Genomic DNA, 16036 nt, shown 5'->3' with positions numbered 1-16036 from the left:
GAACTCCATCGACTCTACTAACCCTAGTCTCTGTCTCTCTGCAAGTTTAACTGCGAATCTTTGGTTTTTGCTAACCCTAACATGTTTTTCTTCTGCTTTTGCAAAAATCAAGTTGTACCAGCCTGCTGCATCTTATTCTTCGGCTTCTGCAAAATCAAAGGCATTGATCGACGATTGGTACGTCTTTCGAGGGTTGCAAACTCCACTATTTAAAATTGAAAAGTTCCTTTAGTTACTATTGAAATCCCGAGTTAAACACAAGTTCTTATTGTTTTCAATTTCATCTCATATTTCTTTAGTAGAAATCGTTCTTTTTCGTACTAGGTAATTGAAAATGCATTTTTGTGGTAAAGCCTAAAAATTTCCTTCTTCTTTTTTTGCCCTTTACCTCCTTCATTGGAGTTGAATTAGTCATTTTAATTTTAATTTGCCTTGAAGTAGGTTTCCCATGTGGTTTGAATTAGTTTGTGCGTGGTTTTATTTGGAGTTGCTTCTGTTATTTTTGGAACTTTACGCCCTTTTTTGAGTCAATGAATTAGATGGAAGTTGGTGATATGGTGGATACATCTTTAATCATTTGTCATTGCAGTAGATATCAAAGAGAAATGAACATAATATGTGCAAGGTAGAATGTATGTTGGAATTTACAAACCAAGTTGTTAAATATAGAGTTATGGAGGATTCCTAGTAAAAATTTCTAATGCCCAATATTTGCTATGATGGTGTTTGATAAGCATGCATTTATCATTATTTATTTGATTTAATTTTTCGTACTTAGTTAATTAAAATAGAGCTGATTGAGTATTTTTGTGTCTTTTTCAAGAATAATGTGATTTTGCTTATTATAGATAATGTGGAGGAAAGTTGGCAAATATATTAGAGGATTTTAATTAAAATAAAATCACGGGATTCAATCTTGCTGCCCAAGAAATCATGAATGTTGAGATCCAACTTGATTAATGCAAGGAGAGTACTAATCTTAGCCAAATTGGAAACAAGTGGAGGTCCAAGTAACAAAATTGGTAATAAGATTTGAAAAATTCTGTAACCAGACCCACCTTGAGTATTTTGGGCATATATCTCTCATCTGAATTCAGATTGCAGTGATTTAAGATTCTATTGAAAGATAACGAAAATATCTACAACTTTTTAGTTTTGAGTTTTCCCATAATCTGAACTAATAAAGGTTGAATTGATAGGTAAAGAGGACAGATTCATTGTGTGTGGGACAAAAGGGAAAGCCAGCCACAGAAAACTAGAGGGACGACAAATACAGATCTTAGCTCTCATCTCTCTCTCATTCAATTTCATCTTTATTTTTATGAGCTTTGTTATAATGAGTAGCTAGTTCTTTTTTTTTGGTATGTAGATGAATCATCACTTGTTTAATTAATTTGATTGTTCTGTGTCTTCTAGTTGATGTTTTTAATTATGTTTGAGTATGGTCAAATATGCTCTATATCTAAGCAACCTAAGCGTGCCAAGCTTGGCGAAGGACGATAGTCTTGCAAAGATAGGGCATATCTAGAAAAGACCATCCTTTATTTTGAAGCGTAGATTTGTATCGGTTAGTGAAAAGCATTGGGGATTCGAAATCCCAAAGATCCTCACGTATTCACAGTTGTTTCATTGATTAATAGTTCTTAGCCTTTGAGTTCTTCATAGTTCGACCCCGTACTTTCTGCTAGTTAGATTAATATAGGATTTTATTTTTTATTGGCTAGCAACACGATCAATTTTGGCGCCTTTTTTGGGGAACCAAAGCACAGTTGCAATGATTAATTTTTGTCAATTTGGCATAATTTTTAGAGTTTAATATTTTTTTTTTTCTTTGATTATTTAACTAATCTCTTTTTCTTTTGTTTTGTAGGTAATTTCAAGAGTAGCGATTTGATAATTACTTTAGGTTATTATCTTTTATTTCTTCCATATAATTATATTTAGGACATTTTAATTGTAATATTTGCATTAGATTGAGTTGTTTAGATTAATTTTTAAAAATCTCCATCCTCCAATTTTACATGAGTAATTCTTGTTTGGAAGATCACAACTAAAGGCTTCGATGGAATTTGGGAATTGATCCAAACGTAGTTCAAGTTGTTTTTTTTTAACCTATTTGATAACAGATGCAAGTTTAGTCTAAGTAACTCTTTTTAGATTTCAAGGTAGGAATATTATAAAATTAACTCAAAAGGGAATAATTGCCAAAATTTCAGTGTAAAACAAATGCAATAATTAAGTTTCAGCATTCCTCGGATTTGAATCTTTTTTAACTATAAACTCTACAGAGAATTATTAATGATTTATACCTTTTGACAATCCCTTCTTTATTTAATAATACATCTTGTGTTCTTTCTTGTTTGAATTTTTGTAGTCTGCTAGATCCCACACTACTGGCTTATCCTCCAGGGATTTGTGATTTTAGAGAGACTAGTAATTTATGTTCTCTTAGTTAATTAGGTTAATTATATAGTTCAAGTACCTCCTGGTACTCCTGTGCATTTTTCATTTCCATTTGAACCTTTAGATTTAGTTAGTATCACAGAATATTTGATGTTCATATCAAGAATTTTAGACCAAACCCTTCTGTGTGGACTTCAAATGATTAACTTACACTGTTCTTTCACATTATATATGGCACATACATTTGTAACTGGATACTTCAGCAATGCACTTCCAGATTGATTTTCCCAAAAGCCTATTCTTTTCTTCCAGAAATTCTGCACCATGACCAACTAATCCTGATTGTTCTGGTACAAGCCCAGGTCTGCATGGGTGTCCTTGTAACGCTGACTCAGATATGTTACACATTTCACAGGAGGAAACCTGGTAGAAGTAGAACAGAGCAGTAGGTAAATGTCTCCAATATACCTATATTAAACATTACAGCTTAACTTATGCTATCTACTAACATTATCCATTCATCCATTGATAGACCATTTGAGAATTCAAGTACGAAAAGATAATGCTTCAGACTCTTGACAGTGATGAGGATCTGAGTAATGTGCCTTCAGAACTATAGACCATTTCAGGAAGAAATCATTGGACAGCTCCTGTGTTCTTTGTAAATGAGATATAAATTTTCAAATGCATTGCCACAAGAGGTTCATAATGGAATTGTTATGTTCTAGATATAGTATATAGTATATAGGTTCAAAAATTTGCATCCTGAGCCCAGATCTAGGGGTGCAAGTTTGGCCCTGAGGGCAGGTTAGGGCCAAGGGCAGGCCTGAGATTACTCTTTGGCCCGCTGGGCCTGTCTCAACCCGTCCATGATTTTTTGCCCTGATCCTAGCCTTGATTCTAGCCCTAATCTTGGTCCTAATTTTGTCCCTGATGCTTGATCTCAATGAATTAGGAACATTGATAATGATAGGGCCAATTAGGGCCAAGTATAGGGTCAATTAGGGCCAAGTATAGGGCCAATTAGGCCTATGGCCAGGGATAGGGCCAATCAGGGCCAGAGCCAAAGACAGGGCCAATCAGGGCGGGAATAGGCTTATATTTTAGAATGTATACGGCTGGGCTTGGGATTGCAAAAGCCCGGCCCAGCCCCACCCTGTTGCAGCCCTACCCAGATCTACATGTTCCAGAACCTGGATTACCCTAGAATTAAACTAAGTTTCTATGATTTTTTACCAAAAATATAGAACTTTCTATGTATCCAGACAAGCTTCCATGTGTTCATGCAGTAACTTACTTGGGTGGGTTTGTTTCTGATTTACAAGAAGGTAAGCACTCAACAAGACAGTCGTGGTTAGGCTCCACAAAGAATGCAATCTGGTCCACAAAGAAAGAAGATCAGTAATCAGAAGGTAACAGTTTCCTTCTATTAAATATCATTAAAGAAAATAGCCTTGAAGGAATAGCCAAAACTTAAGACCCAACTGAGAGATTCACCTTTTAAATGCCAGGCTTGCTTTAGAAGTCTTTGAAGAGTAAATTTTCAATCAAAAAAACAGTCAAGTTGCTGTACTGTGACACATGTGAGAAGTCTCTTGTACCTTTCTCTTTGGGGGGGGGGCTCAGCTAAGCGATAATTTTATTTTTTTCTTTCGAAGATCTACAAAAATTGACTTTTCTCGCATGGGCAAAAGAACATTTTAGTCATCAGATTATTCTGAGGGTGTATTGCTGGTACTAACTAGGTCACAAACATTCATTCAAGTGGCAGGCATCTCGCTGGATGAAGTTCCCTGTCCCGACGAATAGGCACTGAACAGGCACTACTAAATATTGAAATTCAATCCTCCAGATCCATTAGGTGTGATGTTTTGAACATTGGGTACGCTTCTTTCATTGTGAACATCACATTCAAAAACAGGCTAACGTAGGTCATTGGACTTCATGGCTAGCACTACTTCAGTAAGGTCCTGCTCATAAACTCCAACCCCTCATTACAAGAAGCTTCACAAACATGCCTTTTAAATTCAAGGCAGAGTATAAATGATGGTGAAAAACGTGTAATTCATATAATAATGACCTAATCAAGGCAAATATCCTCAAAGACTGTTGACTTGTTAAACATTCAAAAGTTCAAGGGGAGCCTTACTGAGTATCTCTCTTGACCATTAACTAATACTCGATGCAAAGTGGACCTGAAAATACATCAAAACCATGGACTCCATGTTACCTGATTCATAATTATTAGAACTATTGGATATATAAATCAAGAATGATAACAATAAACAAAATGATAACTGATCTTGATCATTAAGATTTGCAGATTTCATTACCCTTCAATCTGAAATTAACAGAAAAGGGCAAAACCAGTGCCAAACACTTCCACACAAGCAGAGTTCCAGGGAAGGGGGGGGGGGGAGGCAAAAGCATTAAAAAGTAATACCTACCATCCAAAAGCAATAAATAGCATCCCAGGCCCCAAAGATGTAAAATCCTTAACGTGGAACTCTATAAAACCATGATGCAACAGATTACTGCCAGACTAAATAAAATGGAGCAATTGAGTCATCCCAAAGAAGGGCGGGCCTGGCGCAATGGTGGAGTCTCTCCATTGTGCGCTGGAGGTCGCAGGTTCGAATCAGCCTCTCTGCAAAGTAGGGGTAAGGCTGCCTAGAAAGTCCCTTCCCCAGACCCCACAGTGTGGGAGCTTCGGCACTGGGTACGCCCTTTAATTGAGTCATCCCAAGGAGCAGCTGTATAAAGGTTTCAGCCTAAACTTTAGGGAGGGACTTCAAATAAAGAAGGTAAGCGATGCTACACAAAGAAATTTTTGCACAAGTCAATACAATAAACTACTAATTAATACTGGATCCATCTACTCTCAAAGAAAAGGAGCCAGAATAATTGCAAAATAGCCCAGCAGGGCTTTATGGGATACAATTCAGGCAATCTCAATCCAAAACATCCAGGCTTTTGAGCTCCATTATTACAGTCATGTCCAGAATTACTAATAAATTCTATCAATAAATAATTAGAAACCTATCTGAAATGAAAGTTACCTAATTCCCGTGAAATTTCACAAGACATGATTTTAGCCTTGTGGCCGTCTGCAATAAATGAAGCTGGGTCCCAAATACAGAGCTGGGAATTCCTACCTCACCAACATTGCAGCCCAATATGAGCATGCGATTTTAGATTTTGCTCTTACTTTTAGAGAGGAGGGAGTTATGCAGATCCACAACCCCTAATTAGGGCCCTCAGGCTTGCTGCCCTGCTCTTAGAAGCTCAAGCAAAGCCCCTAGGCTGCTTCCCAGCTGCTAGGGCTGCTGACCAACAGCACCTCAAGTCATTCTGTTCTTCCATTGTATCATTTTTTTTTTTTTCAACATTAATAATTTCAGTGGCGGCTTAGTAATCTGCCCAACTTTAATTCAAGAATAACAAGGACATTTAGGTTATTAGTTTTTTATTTGAAGTCTACTTTGTTTTCCAGCATTCAAGTCATGTAATGCAGCCCACTATTAGGCTTGCTTAGCCTTAGTTAGAGTAAGTTAGCTATTGTCCAAGTTCAAGAAAGTTTTTAAGTCCCAATTTCACGACTTCTTATGTAAAGACTATAAATAGCACCCCCCCCCCCCCCAATTGTTTAGAATAGACTACAGTTGATTAATAGATTATTTTCCCTTCAAGCTATGAGTGCTTTTATGTTTATATTGCTGCTAAAACTATTAGTTTATGACAACTATTGTCAGAGAAGGTCCAAGAGGTTCCTGGTCAACTCAAGCAAAATTCTGACCATGGCTGAACAGACAGCTTTCAAGAAGCCATTCCATTTTATCCAAGTATCCATAAGACCTCCCATCCAGGCATTTGGTAGGCAATCCCATCCCCCTTTAGCTTCCCAACACACCCAAAATTCAAGGTCAAATCTACAACAATCTAACCATCTGATCTGTCCACTCTTTAGGCACATCATCCCTGGCCTAGTGACCTAGATCCTGTTTTCTTTCTCTCTCTTTTTTTTTGGTGGGTGGTGGGGGGGGGGGAGGTTAGAACGTTAGATCCTAGTTTGAGCATTCTAACCAGCTAATTTCGAGATTTTCTTAAATTTTTGTACACTCAGAAACCCCAAAACAAGGATGCTCACATCTTCTAATAAAACCACCCAAGCCCAACCAAGCATGAGGGTTATATCCCTATATCATTATCTACATACACTCCAAGTTTCAACCCATTCTAACCCTATAGACCCTAGTTCCCTATTACTGATACTGGGTTAAACTGAGAGGCGGGTTGAATCAGTTTCTCAGTTCCCACTGCAAATTGAACAGCAATGTTGTTTGCAATCTCACCTCACACCACTTGAGGTCTACCAAGATTGCTAACCCACTCTACAAAACAGGGATTAGAGTTCTGCAAATAAAAGTAAGTAGTGTGGCACACAACATACATGGTTCACCTCACTGCTAAACGCTACTCCAAAAAGCAATGTCCTTTTTTTTTTTTGGTAATCACAAAAAGCAATGTCCTTGGGGTTTCATATATGTTTATTACACGTCCCAATACAAAAGGTTGCCCTTATAGCCAAGATATCGCTTACCCTGCTTCAACCTACACCTCAGTGAGGCTAGGACTTCAATCCCCAATTGCAATAGGCCTTGGCCTTCTCAATAATGAAAAGAACTGAATGGAAACACCATTCAATCAAGTCTAGGCTTTCCTGAATATGATCAAGAACAAAACAATGACTAGAACAAGAAGGTTTTCTAAATGTGATTACCCCTTAGAGATAATTCGCATGTCTAATGATGTGCAATCAAGCATGTATACAGATCATAATAATACACCATAGCTCTGCCATCGCTTATGAGCATTTGGTAATGCACTAGTGTGGTCATTCTTTCCTCTTTCATACAGTTCTCCATTAGTATTTTCTAGTTCTCAAAAAGACTTCTTGAAAAGACAAAAAAATACAGCAATATTGCTCCAATTTATCTTTCAAAAGCAGAGTAAGATTTTCTACCAAAATGGAGGGCATAATTACTCCCCAAGATGCCCTCTATAGCGCCGATTGAATTTTTGGGACTTATATCCCACACCTACAGCAGGGATACTGCCGGTAAGGTGTCAACAATGACAATACCCAAAAACAACCATTACATTAACACTCATCGCAAGAAACTTAACTGCATATCTCTAAGATCCACCCATAGCTAAGTACCATTGATGCCGTAGATATCATTTGAGAGATCACTACAAAACCATATGACCCTAACTGTTTTCCCCTAAAACCAACCTATTCACCCCATACGAGTAGGTTCTCTTAAAAGACTTTGGAAGAATTGACCCAAATTCAATGAGGCCACATAAGTGAGACATGGCTCAAAATAGGAAGACACCATAAGCTCAACTACATACTAGTAGAGGTCAATGGCATTGTTTATGATTTATTAGCTGTGCATAAACTTTGGGTTCATGGCTGCACAATTTGGGATGAAATTTGAACAGAATCATTCTTAGGTTAAAACTTGTCCATCACATGGACCTACATGCTGATGGGGCATTCTTGAGAATGACAGGAATACACTAATAAGTATCATGCTTACCAGCCCCCATTAGAGACTTCAAAAAACTCAATTCCTATGACATGAACATTTTAGGAAAAAAATTGACTAGTGAAATGGGTGCAACATCCTCTATAACATGGACCTAGCAAGTCTATTGCCATGGCATTCATGAAAATAGCATCAACTCAATAATTGTTATCGATCCAATTGTGGATGCATTACCTGTTCTACTTCTCTCTCCCCCCCCCTCAATAAAAAAAGAAAAATGGTTATGTTATGCATCATAACATACTCTAAGCACTTTAACGAGATATATCAGTAGTGAAAGTGGTCTTTTAACTCCCCCATCCATGGCTCTTAAACCTGGGTGCCCAATGATCCAGTTCATCCAAAACCAGGATTACAGATATGCACAAATGAAATAGATAGCTGGAGACAACGTCTTTCCTTCTAATCATTTCTACTCATTTCTTACAACCGTTTGCCACAAGGAGCAACAGTTTGTTTTATCTACATTGGCTGGCATAATCACAAAAAGGTTTGCATACCTGAAAATGCAATTGCTCCAACGCTCCAACATGTCTCCAAGGTTTACGATAAATGCTCTGATGTATGGAAAAGAGAGATAACAAGATGTTATGGCAGTGACATCAGAGAGAGGGAAGAGAAGTGTTTTTATATTGGGGGGGTGGGGGAAGGAGGAGGTTTAATGGCAGTATCATCACACTTCTACTCAATAATATGCTTTACAATAATTCACTCATATATTCATAATATATAAGGAGGGAATATAGAATCATGACCAGAGAAAAATAAAAATAAACAGACACTAAAAGACTGTACTCAGAGTTATCAATAATGGTCTAAAAATGTAGAATATTGGCCCACAAAACACGAGGAATGCTTTATATCAAAGACCAAAGCATTCGACTCAAGTGAACTTATATTATGTGGCCGACACAATTACATATGCGTACATCACAACAAGAAACCTACCAAAAACTTGCATGGTCAACACAGAAACCACAGAGTTTCTGGAGATCTTAATACTGGAATCAGGTGACCACTAGACTAGCAGATGCCTCAAACTTAATGTTAGAAACTTAGAAACAAGGATCTGCCACGCCCAAAATTATCAATTCTCCTTGCAATCTCCATACAATATTAATTACAAAGGTGGCTTTGGGAAAAAAATTCAAGTTTAGAAAAAGGGTGGAAAGTTCTATGACAATTACATGATTCGGTATCTGCCACAGTCCCTGGGTTTTCTAGTAGAACCTCAAAACTTTCTAATACATAGTTCTACTGTAAAAAACCCCAGATATTCAAGAAAAGACCAGAAAAATAAGTGGCCAAATGAAAATTGTATTGTAAAACAGTTACCAAAGACATTGTTACAAAAATCATAATCAAGGAGAAACTGGGAGGTTCAATCAGAGTAGTTATATAAGACGATGATAGAGGACAAGATCATACAAAAAGATATGAGCAGATTTTGATATGTACTCAAAGAACAAGAGATAATTATAATGATTATCAGGAAAGTAGGACAATGGGATATTTGAAAAGGATGGTCTTTTACAATATTTGTAGAGTATAAGTGGCTAAAAGACGAAGAAGGCAGGGGGGCATCTCTGTATGTGATGCTATTGCTTATAGAGTACCAATGGAGAAAATGGCCCATAAACAGAGGGTGATGCAGTAGCACTCGACTGGTTTGACCAGCATGGCCACCTTTGGAACCCAAACTAGATGGAACCACTCCTACTCCGGTTTTTGGTCTAGTAAGGGAAAGAAGTAGCTTTAAGTTAGTCTGCATATCTTTTATCAAGTTCTGTTTGAGTTGAATATGTAAGAATAGAAGATAGAGTTTGATTGCAAGTCAGTTTCAATTTTAGAGTCCGGTTAGAAGTTTTTGTTATCCTTTTCATATACTTGCATGTGCCCACATTATAATAGGTTAACATGGCAGAACCCTAAAGAAGACACCAAGCAAACCAAAAGTGTGGAAAATTCTGGGAAAGTCATGGTATGCATTATTAATTGATCTGTTTAACAGGATTATGGACATAAGGAAGACGCTAGACAATTGGAGGAGAAGCATTGTAGGCCCAATCTAAAAAAATAAAGATCGTATCCAAAACTACAATAACTATAGGAGCATAAAGCTAATGACTCAGTAAGAAACTTTTAGAGAAGGTTACAGAAACCCATTTAAGGAAGGAGACTCATATCTCAGAACATTTTGGCTTTATGTCACAAAACCAAGACCAAAGCCTTTATAGAGGAGAATAATGGAGAGATATAGATATAGTAAGAAAGACCTCCATATGATTATATTATTGGCATAGAAAAAGCCTATGAACAGGTCTACAAATTTAATAAACCAGCATGTTCCAATGACAGGAGGGGTATCTAGTAAACTAGTGGATGTAATTAAAGATATGTTTGATGGTGTGAAGACTCGTGTAAGATCCTTCGCAGGTTAGAGCAAGGAACTTTAAATTATGCTTGCATTATATTAAGACCAGGTGTAAGACCTCATCTTTTTTGCACTTATCATGTATGAACTAACCAAGACAATTCAAGATGAGGTCTTGTTGTGTGATATCATTTTGGTGGATGAGATAAAATAAAGGATTAAATTACTAATGCCAAGTTAGACAGCAGAGATCAACCTTTGAAGCAAGAAGCAACAAGAAAGCAATCCCAATTCTTCATTCCTTTCCCCCACCCCTTCTTGTTTGTTGTTTCTGCAGTTTTCCCTACTTAATTATTTTGTTTGGATCCATGTAGCCAATCCTAGTAAGTTGGTATAGCTCAAGTTTGCTGATGCTGAAAGACAGATTTGAAACAAAAATGAATGGTTTTATTGGTTGCTGACAAGAGCTGTCTCTACCTCCCTGCAAATATGAGTTCCACCTTAGAAATTTTCCCTTCTATTTTCGGCCCTCCATAAAGGATGGTGAACAACATAACATGAGAATAATGTGGTTGAGGGAAGATGTGATAGAATAATAATATCATCAGCAAAGAAAAGTCAAGAGTTCTTAAAGTTGATATAAATCAACTCAACTATATAGGCGGTCAATTAAAAGGACCCTTCCATTCAACTTTGTTCAAGTTCATAAAGTAAATTATAGCCAGAAATTAAAGAAGGAAAATGAAAGACAACAAATTGTAAAATGGCATAACAGATTTTCAGAAGTTAATATAAATCAACTCAACTATATAGGCGGTCAATTATAAGGACCCTTCCATTGAACTTTGTTCAAGTTAATATAGTAAATTGTAGACAAAAATTAAAGAAGGAAAACAAAAGACAACAAATTGTAAAACGGTGTAATAGATTTATCTGAAAATATCTTTGAAGCAAATTTGATTGTAATTAAACCGAGTCATGAATACGGGTGGCAAACAGACAAGCACAGGTAAATTCAAGCTGAGACACGATGTCTTAGGAAGTCGGGCTTATGTCCAACCCATATCTGGAGATGTAGAGCAATGAAGAAAAGTTCAAGTAAATTAATTAAACATATTAATTTTACATATAATAAACAAACTGGTGAATATTGGTTCAAACATGGGTTGGTCCAACTATAAAATCAAGAAACCAAACTTTAGGTTCATACTCAAAAAGGCAAAGAGCATGAAAATTGAACTGACCTTTAAGACGGATGAAAGAAAAATAAGGTAGAAAGAAACCTAAGAAATGTAACACTGTAATTGGACTATTAGAGAAACTCAGTCCTAAAATTAGTATAACACTCACCCTTTAAGTGGCGGCACATATTCCCATATCTGTGGGTTAGCATGCCTATCCTTGCAAATCTGCAAATTATTTTGGAAAGGCAAACTCTAAGTTAGATAGAAATACAATAAAAAGGAGGTAGATGTTTCAGCTTCATCATACTTGAAGACCTATGACTTCATCTGTTGCCAAGAGAGTGATGAAACCAAAATCAGAGTGAGCACCAGCTCCATAAATCCCCTCCTGTGGATTAGAAACTCTACCTAGGGGTGAAGAGAAAAAGTTTTGTCACATAAGGAGACTTACATCAACTATAAAGGGAAACAAATCCATACAAAAAAGAAAAACCTGTAAGTCATCCCAAACCTTCATAACGTAGCAAGCGTAGTATTGCAATTGGCTTGCCAGAAATTTCTGGCTTATCAAAGAAGTCAGCATCCAGATCAAGTGCAAGAGCTATAATCCTGGCTACTTTTTTTGCCACCTCACTGTATAAATATCGAAGAGATGAGAAACACCAACAAGAATCAATGATATCATGTATGTCTCATAAAACTCAAAATAATTCATAACTGAACCACATAAGCTTGCATAATATATGACAAAAACCTGTACAGTTGCAAAAAGGATTTCGGTAAACATACAACATGAAAGTTGGGAACTAATTCTACTTGCAAAATGGAAAAATGATTATAGAACTCCATGCATGTCAGAAATTTAACGTACTTGTATCTTGAACCCGAAATAAAAATTGAAAAAAAAAATCTGCTCATTGACTCAATCTAGGTAACAAACTTACAGTGCCTCTTGGTGATATTTCTGCATAGTCTGCCTCCATCTAGGTAACAGATCTTCAAAGCATCAAAAATATAGTAGTGGTCAATAAAAAATTCAGAATCATAGAAAATCCATCATTCAACTTGCTTACCAGTACAAGATGAGAAAATTAGGGGGAAATTCATGTCAGAGAACTAATCTAACAATGAAAATTTCCCAAAAGAATTGTCTTTACATATAGTAGCGCCACAAACAAAGGCTAACAAAGGGAACAAATACCATGTACCTGTGGCAGGCCAGATATTTGGCCCATAAAATGGATATCCGGCTTCTGGATCATCTTCTGGTACTTCAATTCCAATATAATATCCCTCTTTGTAATCTCCTAAGAATCAGAAAAGAGAATAATAGTAAGTACACACTACACAGTTGTAGTATAGCTAACAAATACCAAATGTAATGATTGGAGTACTGAAAATTTAGGAAACCAACAATAGCATTCAATTAGAGAACCTCAAAGAATAAAAGAAAGTATTTGAAAGAAAAAAATTGTGAGATGTCCACAGCAATTAGAAGTTCATATTCTTTTCTCCTTTACTCCACATTTTTCACTAGCGCCAAGCATCACTTTTTGCATGGATATATTTTTGAATCCCTCTTTTCTGGTTATTATTTTTGAACGCATTTCTCAGAAAAAAAAATTAAATGTTTGGGGGGTGTATTTGTAAACTAACCATTTACTTGATTATCAGGGTCGAGATGCTCATCTAGAATTGGGGTATAGCCTCTGTTCTTCTCATTCCTAAGAAGCTTCATTTTCTCATTAATTGGTAGATCAAAAAAGTTTTTACTTTGGGAGAAGACCTCATCCATAAAATCCTGGCTGATTCCATGATTGATCACATAGAAAAATCCAGAATCCAAGCATGCCTGATGAACAAGAAAAAAGAATAAGCCAGTATAATTTAAAATAAAACACAGAATCTGTTGCTGTAACTAGTTATCCAACATTCGAACCCTTGACTTCTTTCTGTCTACACAAAATTGTTAATCTTCTAGGCTGCTGTAGTAACAAGTATATAACCCTGATTACAACACAAAAATCTGAAACTAAAAAAAAATTCCCACTCCTATGAGAAAATATGCACCTTGTCATTCAATAATGAAGAGGGCTTAAGAATATCTTCACGAGGGAACAAAGCAGAGCACAGAAAAACAAACCCAGGAACTTGGATAAACAAAAGAGCTAAGAAAAGAAAGAAGAGAGAGAGTCAGTCGTTTTAACCGTACCTGTTTGAGTAAGGAAACAGATTTTTGGATGTCAGGGGCCGATAAATCAATACAGTTAAGAACAGAGAGACTTGAAAGCTCAGGAAAAGCTTCATCAGTAGTAGCTGTTATTGGATCGTTGCTGCTCTCCATTTTATAATTGATTGAATTGGAAAGTGGAGAGCGCGAAGCAGATTATCTAGAGAGGGAGCGTATTACTGAAATTGGTTTGAGGTTTTGTTGACTCGTTCTGCTATTCTCATTGATTGGGAGTTTGAAACGGAAGTCATCACTCATCACATCAATAGTTGTACCGCTGGTACAGGACGAGACGATTGTGCTCAGTGCTCCTTTCGTACCACTTTATCACATGTTTAGGAAAGGAGTTTGACGGTTGGACCATTTTGTTAGTTTTAGGGGTGAGACTTTTTCTCCATGTATAATGGAGGAGGTGTGAGGGAAACACAATCCCTTACCCCTAAGAAAATCGGATATTTTTTTCAGGATTCAATCACCGATTTCTTGAGCATAAAAGGATCCAAACTCAACCGTCAATATCCCAAGTTAGGATTTAAAAAAAAAAAAATAAAATTAAAACAAGCTTTTAAGTATTGGTATCGAATATCATATGAGTCAAGTGATTTTAATAAAGATATTGTCTTGTATCAAGTAGTATATCATATTGATTAATATATTTTAGTGTAATATAATAGATAGAAATATCGACATGTATCACATCAATTATACCCAATATGGATATGTATTAGCTATTATCGTATTATATCTGGGATACTATAAACCTAGGTAAGGAATATAAATTTTGGTCAAAAAACTTCCGCCATCTCTCTCCCGAAATCCTCCGCTCCCCTCCTCCGCGGCCCGGCGGGGGCTCGCCCGGTGTCCGCCTCCCCTGTTCTCCTTCCGCCGCTCCATCCCGTCTCCGGTTTTTTTTTTTTTTTTGGCTTCTCTCTTCCTCTCCTCCAGCTCTTTACCGTCTTTTCTTTCTGTTTTTTTCTCTCACCTCCTCCAGTTCTCTCTTTCCCTTCTGTTCTCTCTCCCATTTTCTCTATACCGGCATCTCCTGGCTCCTTTTTCTCTGTTTCTATCTATTTCTCTCTCCCGGCATCTCCTGCTCCTCTTTCCCGTCTCCGCCTCCCTCTTTCCCCCGGCGCTTTCTCCGTTATCCGTGGTCTAGGGTTTCCCCTTAGATCCGTGGTTGCGCTTGTTTTTGTTTTTTGTTTTATTTTTTATTTTTCTTTTTTTTTTTTCTCCTTTGGTTATAGCGTTTCTGGTGCCTGGCGACAACTCCGCTTTGGGTACAAGTTCTTCTCGCGTCGAGCTTAATAGAACTCCAAGTCGGTACAGTTTTTCGGTGAGCTTGGCCGGTCGCCTATGCGGCATCCCTGGGATGGGAGGTCTCGAACCTTATCCACACTTTCCGGCTACCATCGCGGTAATTGTGGGTTTTGATCGCTTTGAGGCGTGTAATTTGTCCCCCTATGTGGGTGTTATGTCCGCCCTTGAGGCGTGGAAGTTGTCTTCCTTTGAGGGTGTTGGTGTTGTTTTGGTGTTCTTGTTCTAAGGGTTTTGTGGCTGTGATGCACTTTGGGCTTGACCCAACCCTTACCCTTGGTGACCCTATCTATTGCATGTACGCCAGTTGGTCTTTTGCCGTTCCTTGGTTCAATTTGAACCTTGTGTTCTCATGCAAGTGTGTTTGTACTTTGTTTAATTATGTGAATGAAGTGTTGTTTACCAAAAAAAAAGAATATAAATTTTGGTCATAACAATCCGAACTCACCTTGTCCACCTTTGAGTACAAAAAGGGCTTTTAGTTGGTGTCCTTTTCTTTATTCAAATTGAAGGGGAAAATAGAAATGATCTAATGCAAGACATGAGTCGATATTTAATCGGATTAGGATTGAGGCCTTGGCCCAAGTCAACCCTGTTTTTATCCTGATTTTCTAGTGATTTTTTTTGCTTTAGCAAAGTTACCTCTAATCCACCATTGATAGAGTGCATCTTCTTTTTTAGTTTCTTCTTCTTCTGCACATAATTGAGGGTCAAAGGGGGGTTTGTCAAGGTCTACCTAGGCCAAACAGGGCCAACTAGGGTCACTTTTACAGCAAGCCCAGAAGCTCAGCCTAGCCCTGATCGAAGTCAATCAGGGTGGGCTAAGTTTTGGGCCTCGATTGAGATTTTCTGGGCTGAACTAACGAGCTGCATTAGGTAAGATTAATTAAATAACCCGCCCAATCCGGCCTTGTTT

General features: G+C 37.3%; 1 protein-coding gene across 3 annotated transcripts; it reads right to left on the bottom strand.

Annotated features, from left to right (window-relative positions):
• Positions 1-2286: 2286 nt before the first annotated feature.
• On the bottom strand, positions 2287-14129 carry LOC149018311 (azadirone synthase LFS-like). 3 transcript variants are annotated; one of them, XM_089152602.1, is made up of 11 exons: positions 13789-14129; positions 13233-13428; positions 12785-12883; positions 12521-12572; positions 12088-12209; positions 11884-11984; positions 11743-11828; positions 8519-8575; positions 4553-4598; positions 3701-3780; positions 2287-2826 (listed from the first exon to the last, which is right to left on the bottom strand). In XM_089152602.1, the coding sequence occupies exons 1-11, from the start codon at positions 13918-13920 to the stop codon at positions 2736-2738; spliced, it is 1062 nt and encodes a 353-aa protein (XP_089008728.1). In that variant the 5' UTR covers positions 13921-14129; the 3' UTR covers positions 2287-2735. The 3 variants fall into 3 exon arrangements, with proteins under 3 accessions (XP_089008728.1, XP_089008729.1, XP_089008730.1); XM_089152603.1 differs by having other exon boundaries at positions 2297-2826; positions 11743-11801; XM_089152604.1 differs by lacking the exon at positions 4553-4598 and having other exon boundaries at positions 2732-2826.
• Between the last annotated feature and the right edge of the window lie 1907 nt (positions 14130-16036).

This window comes from Hakea prostrata, chromosome 4 (genome assembly GCF_041222555.1).
Source record: "Hakea prostrata isolate BN-2017 chromosome 4, UWA_Hpros_2, whole genome shotgun sequence".
Lineage (NCBI taxonomy): Eukaryota > Viridiplantae > Streptophyta > Magnoliopsida > Proteales > Proteaceae > Hakea > Hakea prostrata.
This window is presented reverse-complemented; position numbering and strand designations above follow the sequence as displayed.

Excerpts from the sequence above, each read along its gene's own strand:
- LOC149018311 (XM_089152602.1), bottom strand. The coding sequence starts at position 13,920 with ATGGAGAGCAGCAACGATCCAATAACAGCTACTACTGATGAAGCTTTT. Across the intron at positions 4,599-8,518 it reads TGGAGCAATTGCATTTTCAG|GTCCACTTTGCATCGAGTAT; the intron begins GTATGCAAACCT and ends ATGTATTTTCAG. Across the intron at positions 2,827-3,700 it reads TCAGAAACAAACCCACCCAA|GTTTCCTCCTGTGAAATGTG; the intron begins GTAAGTTACTGC and ends TACTTCTACCAG.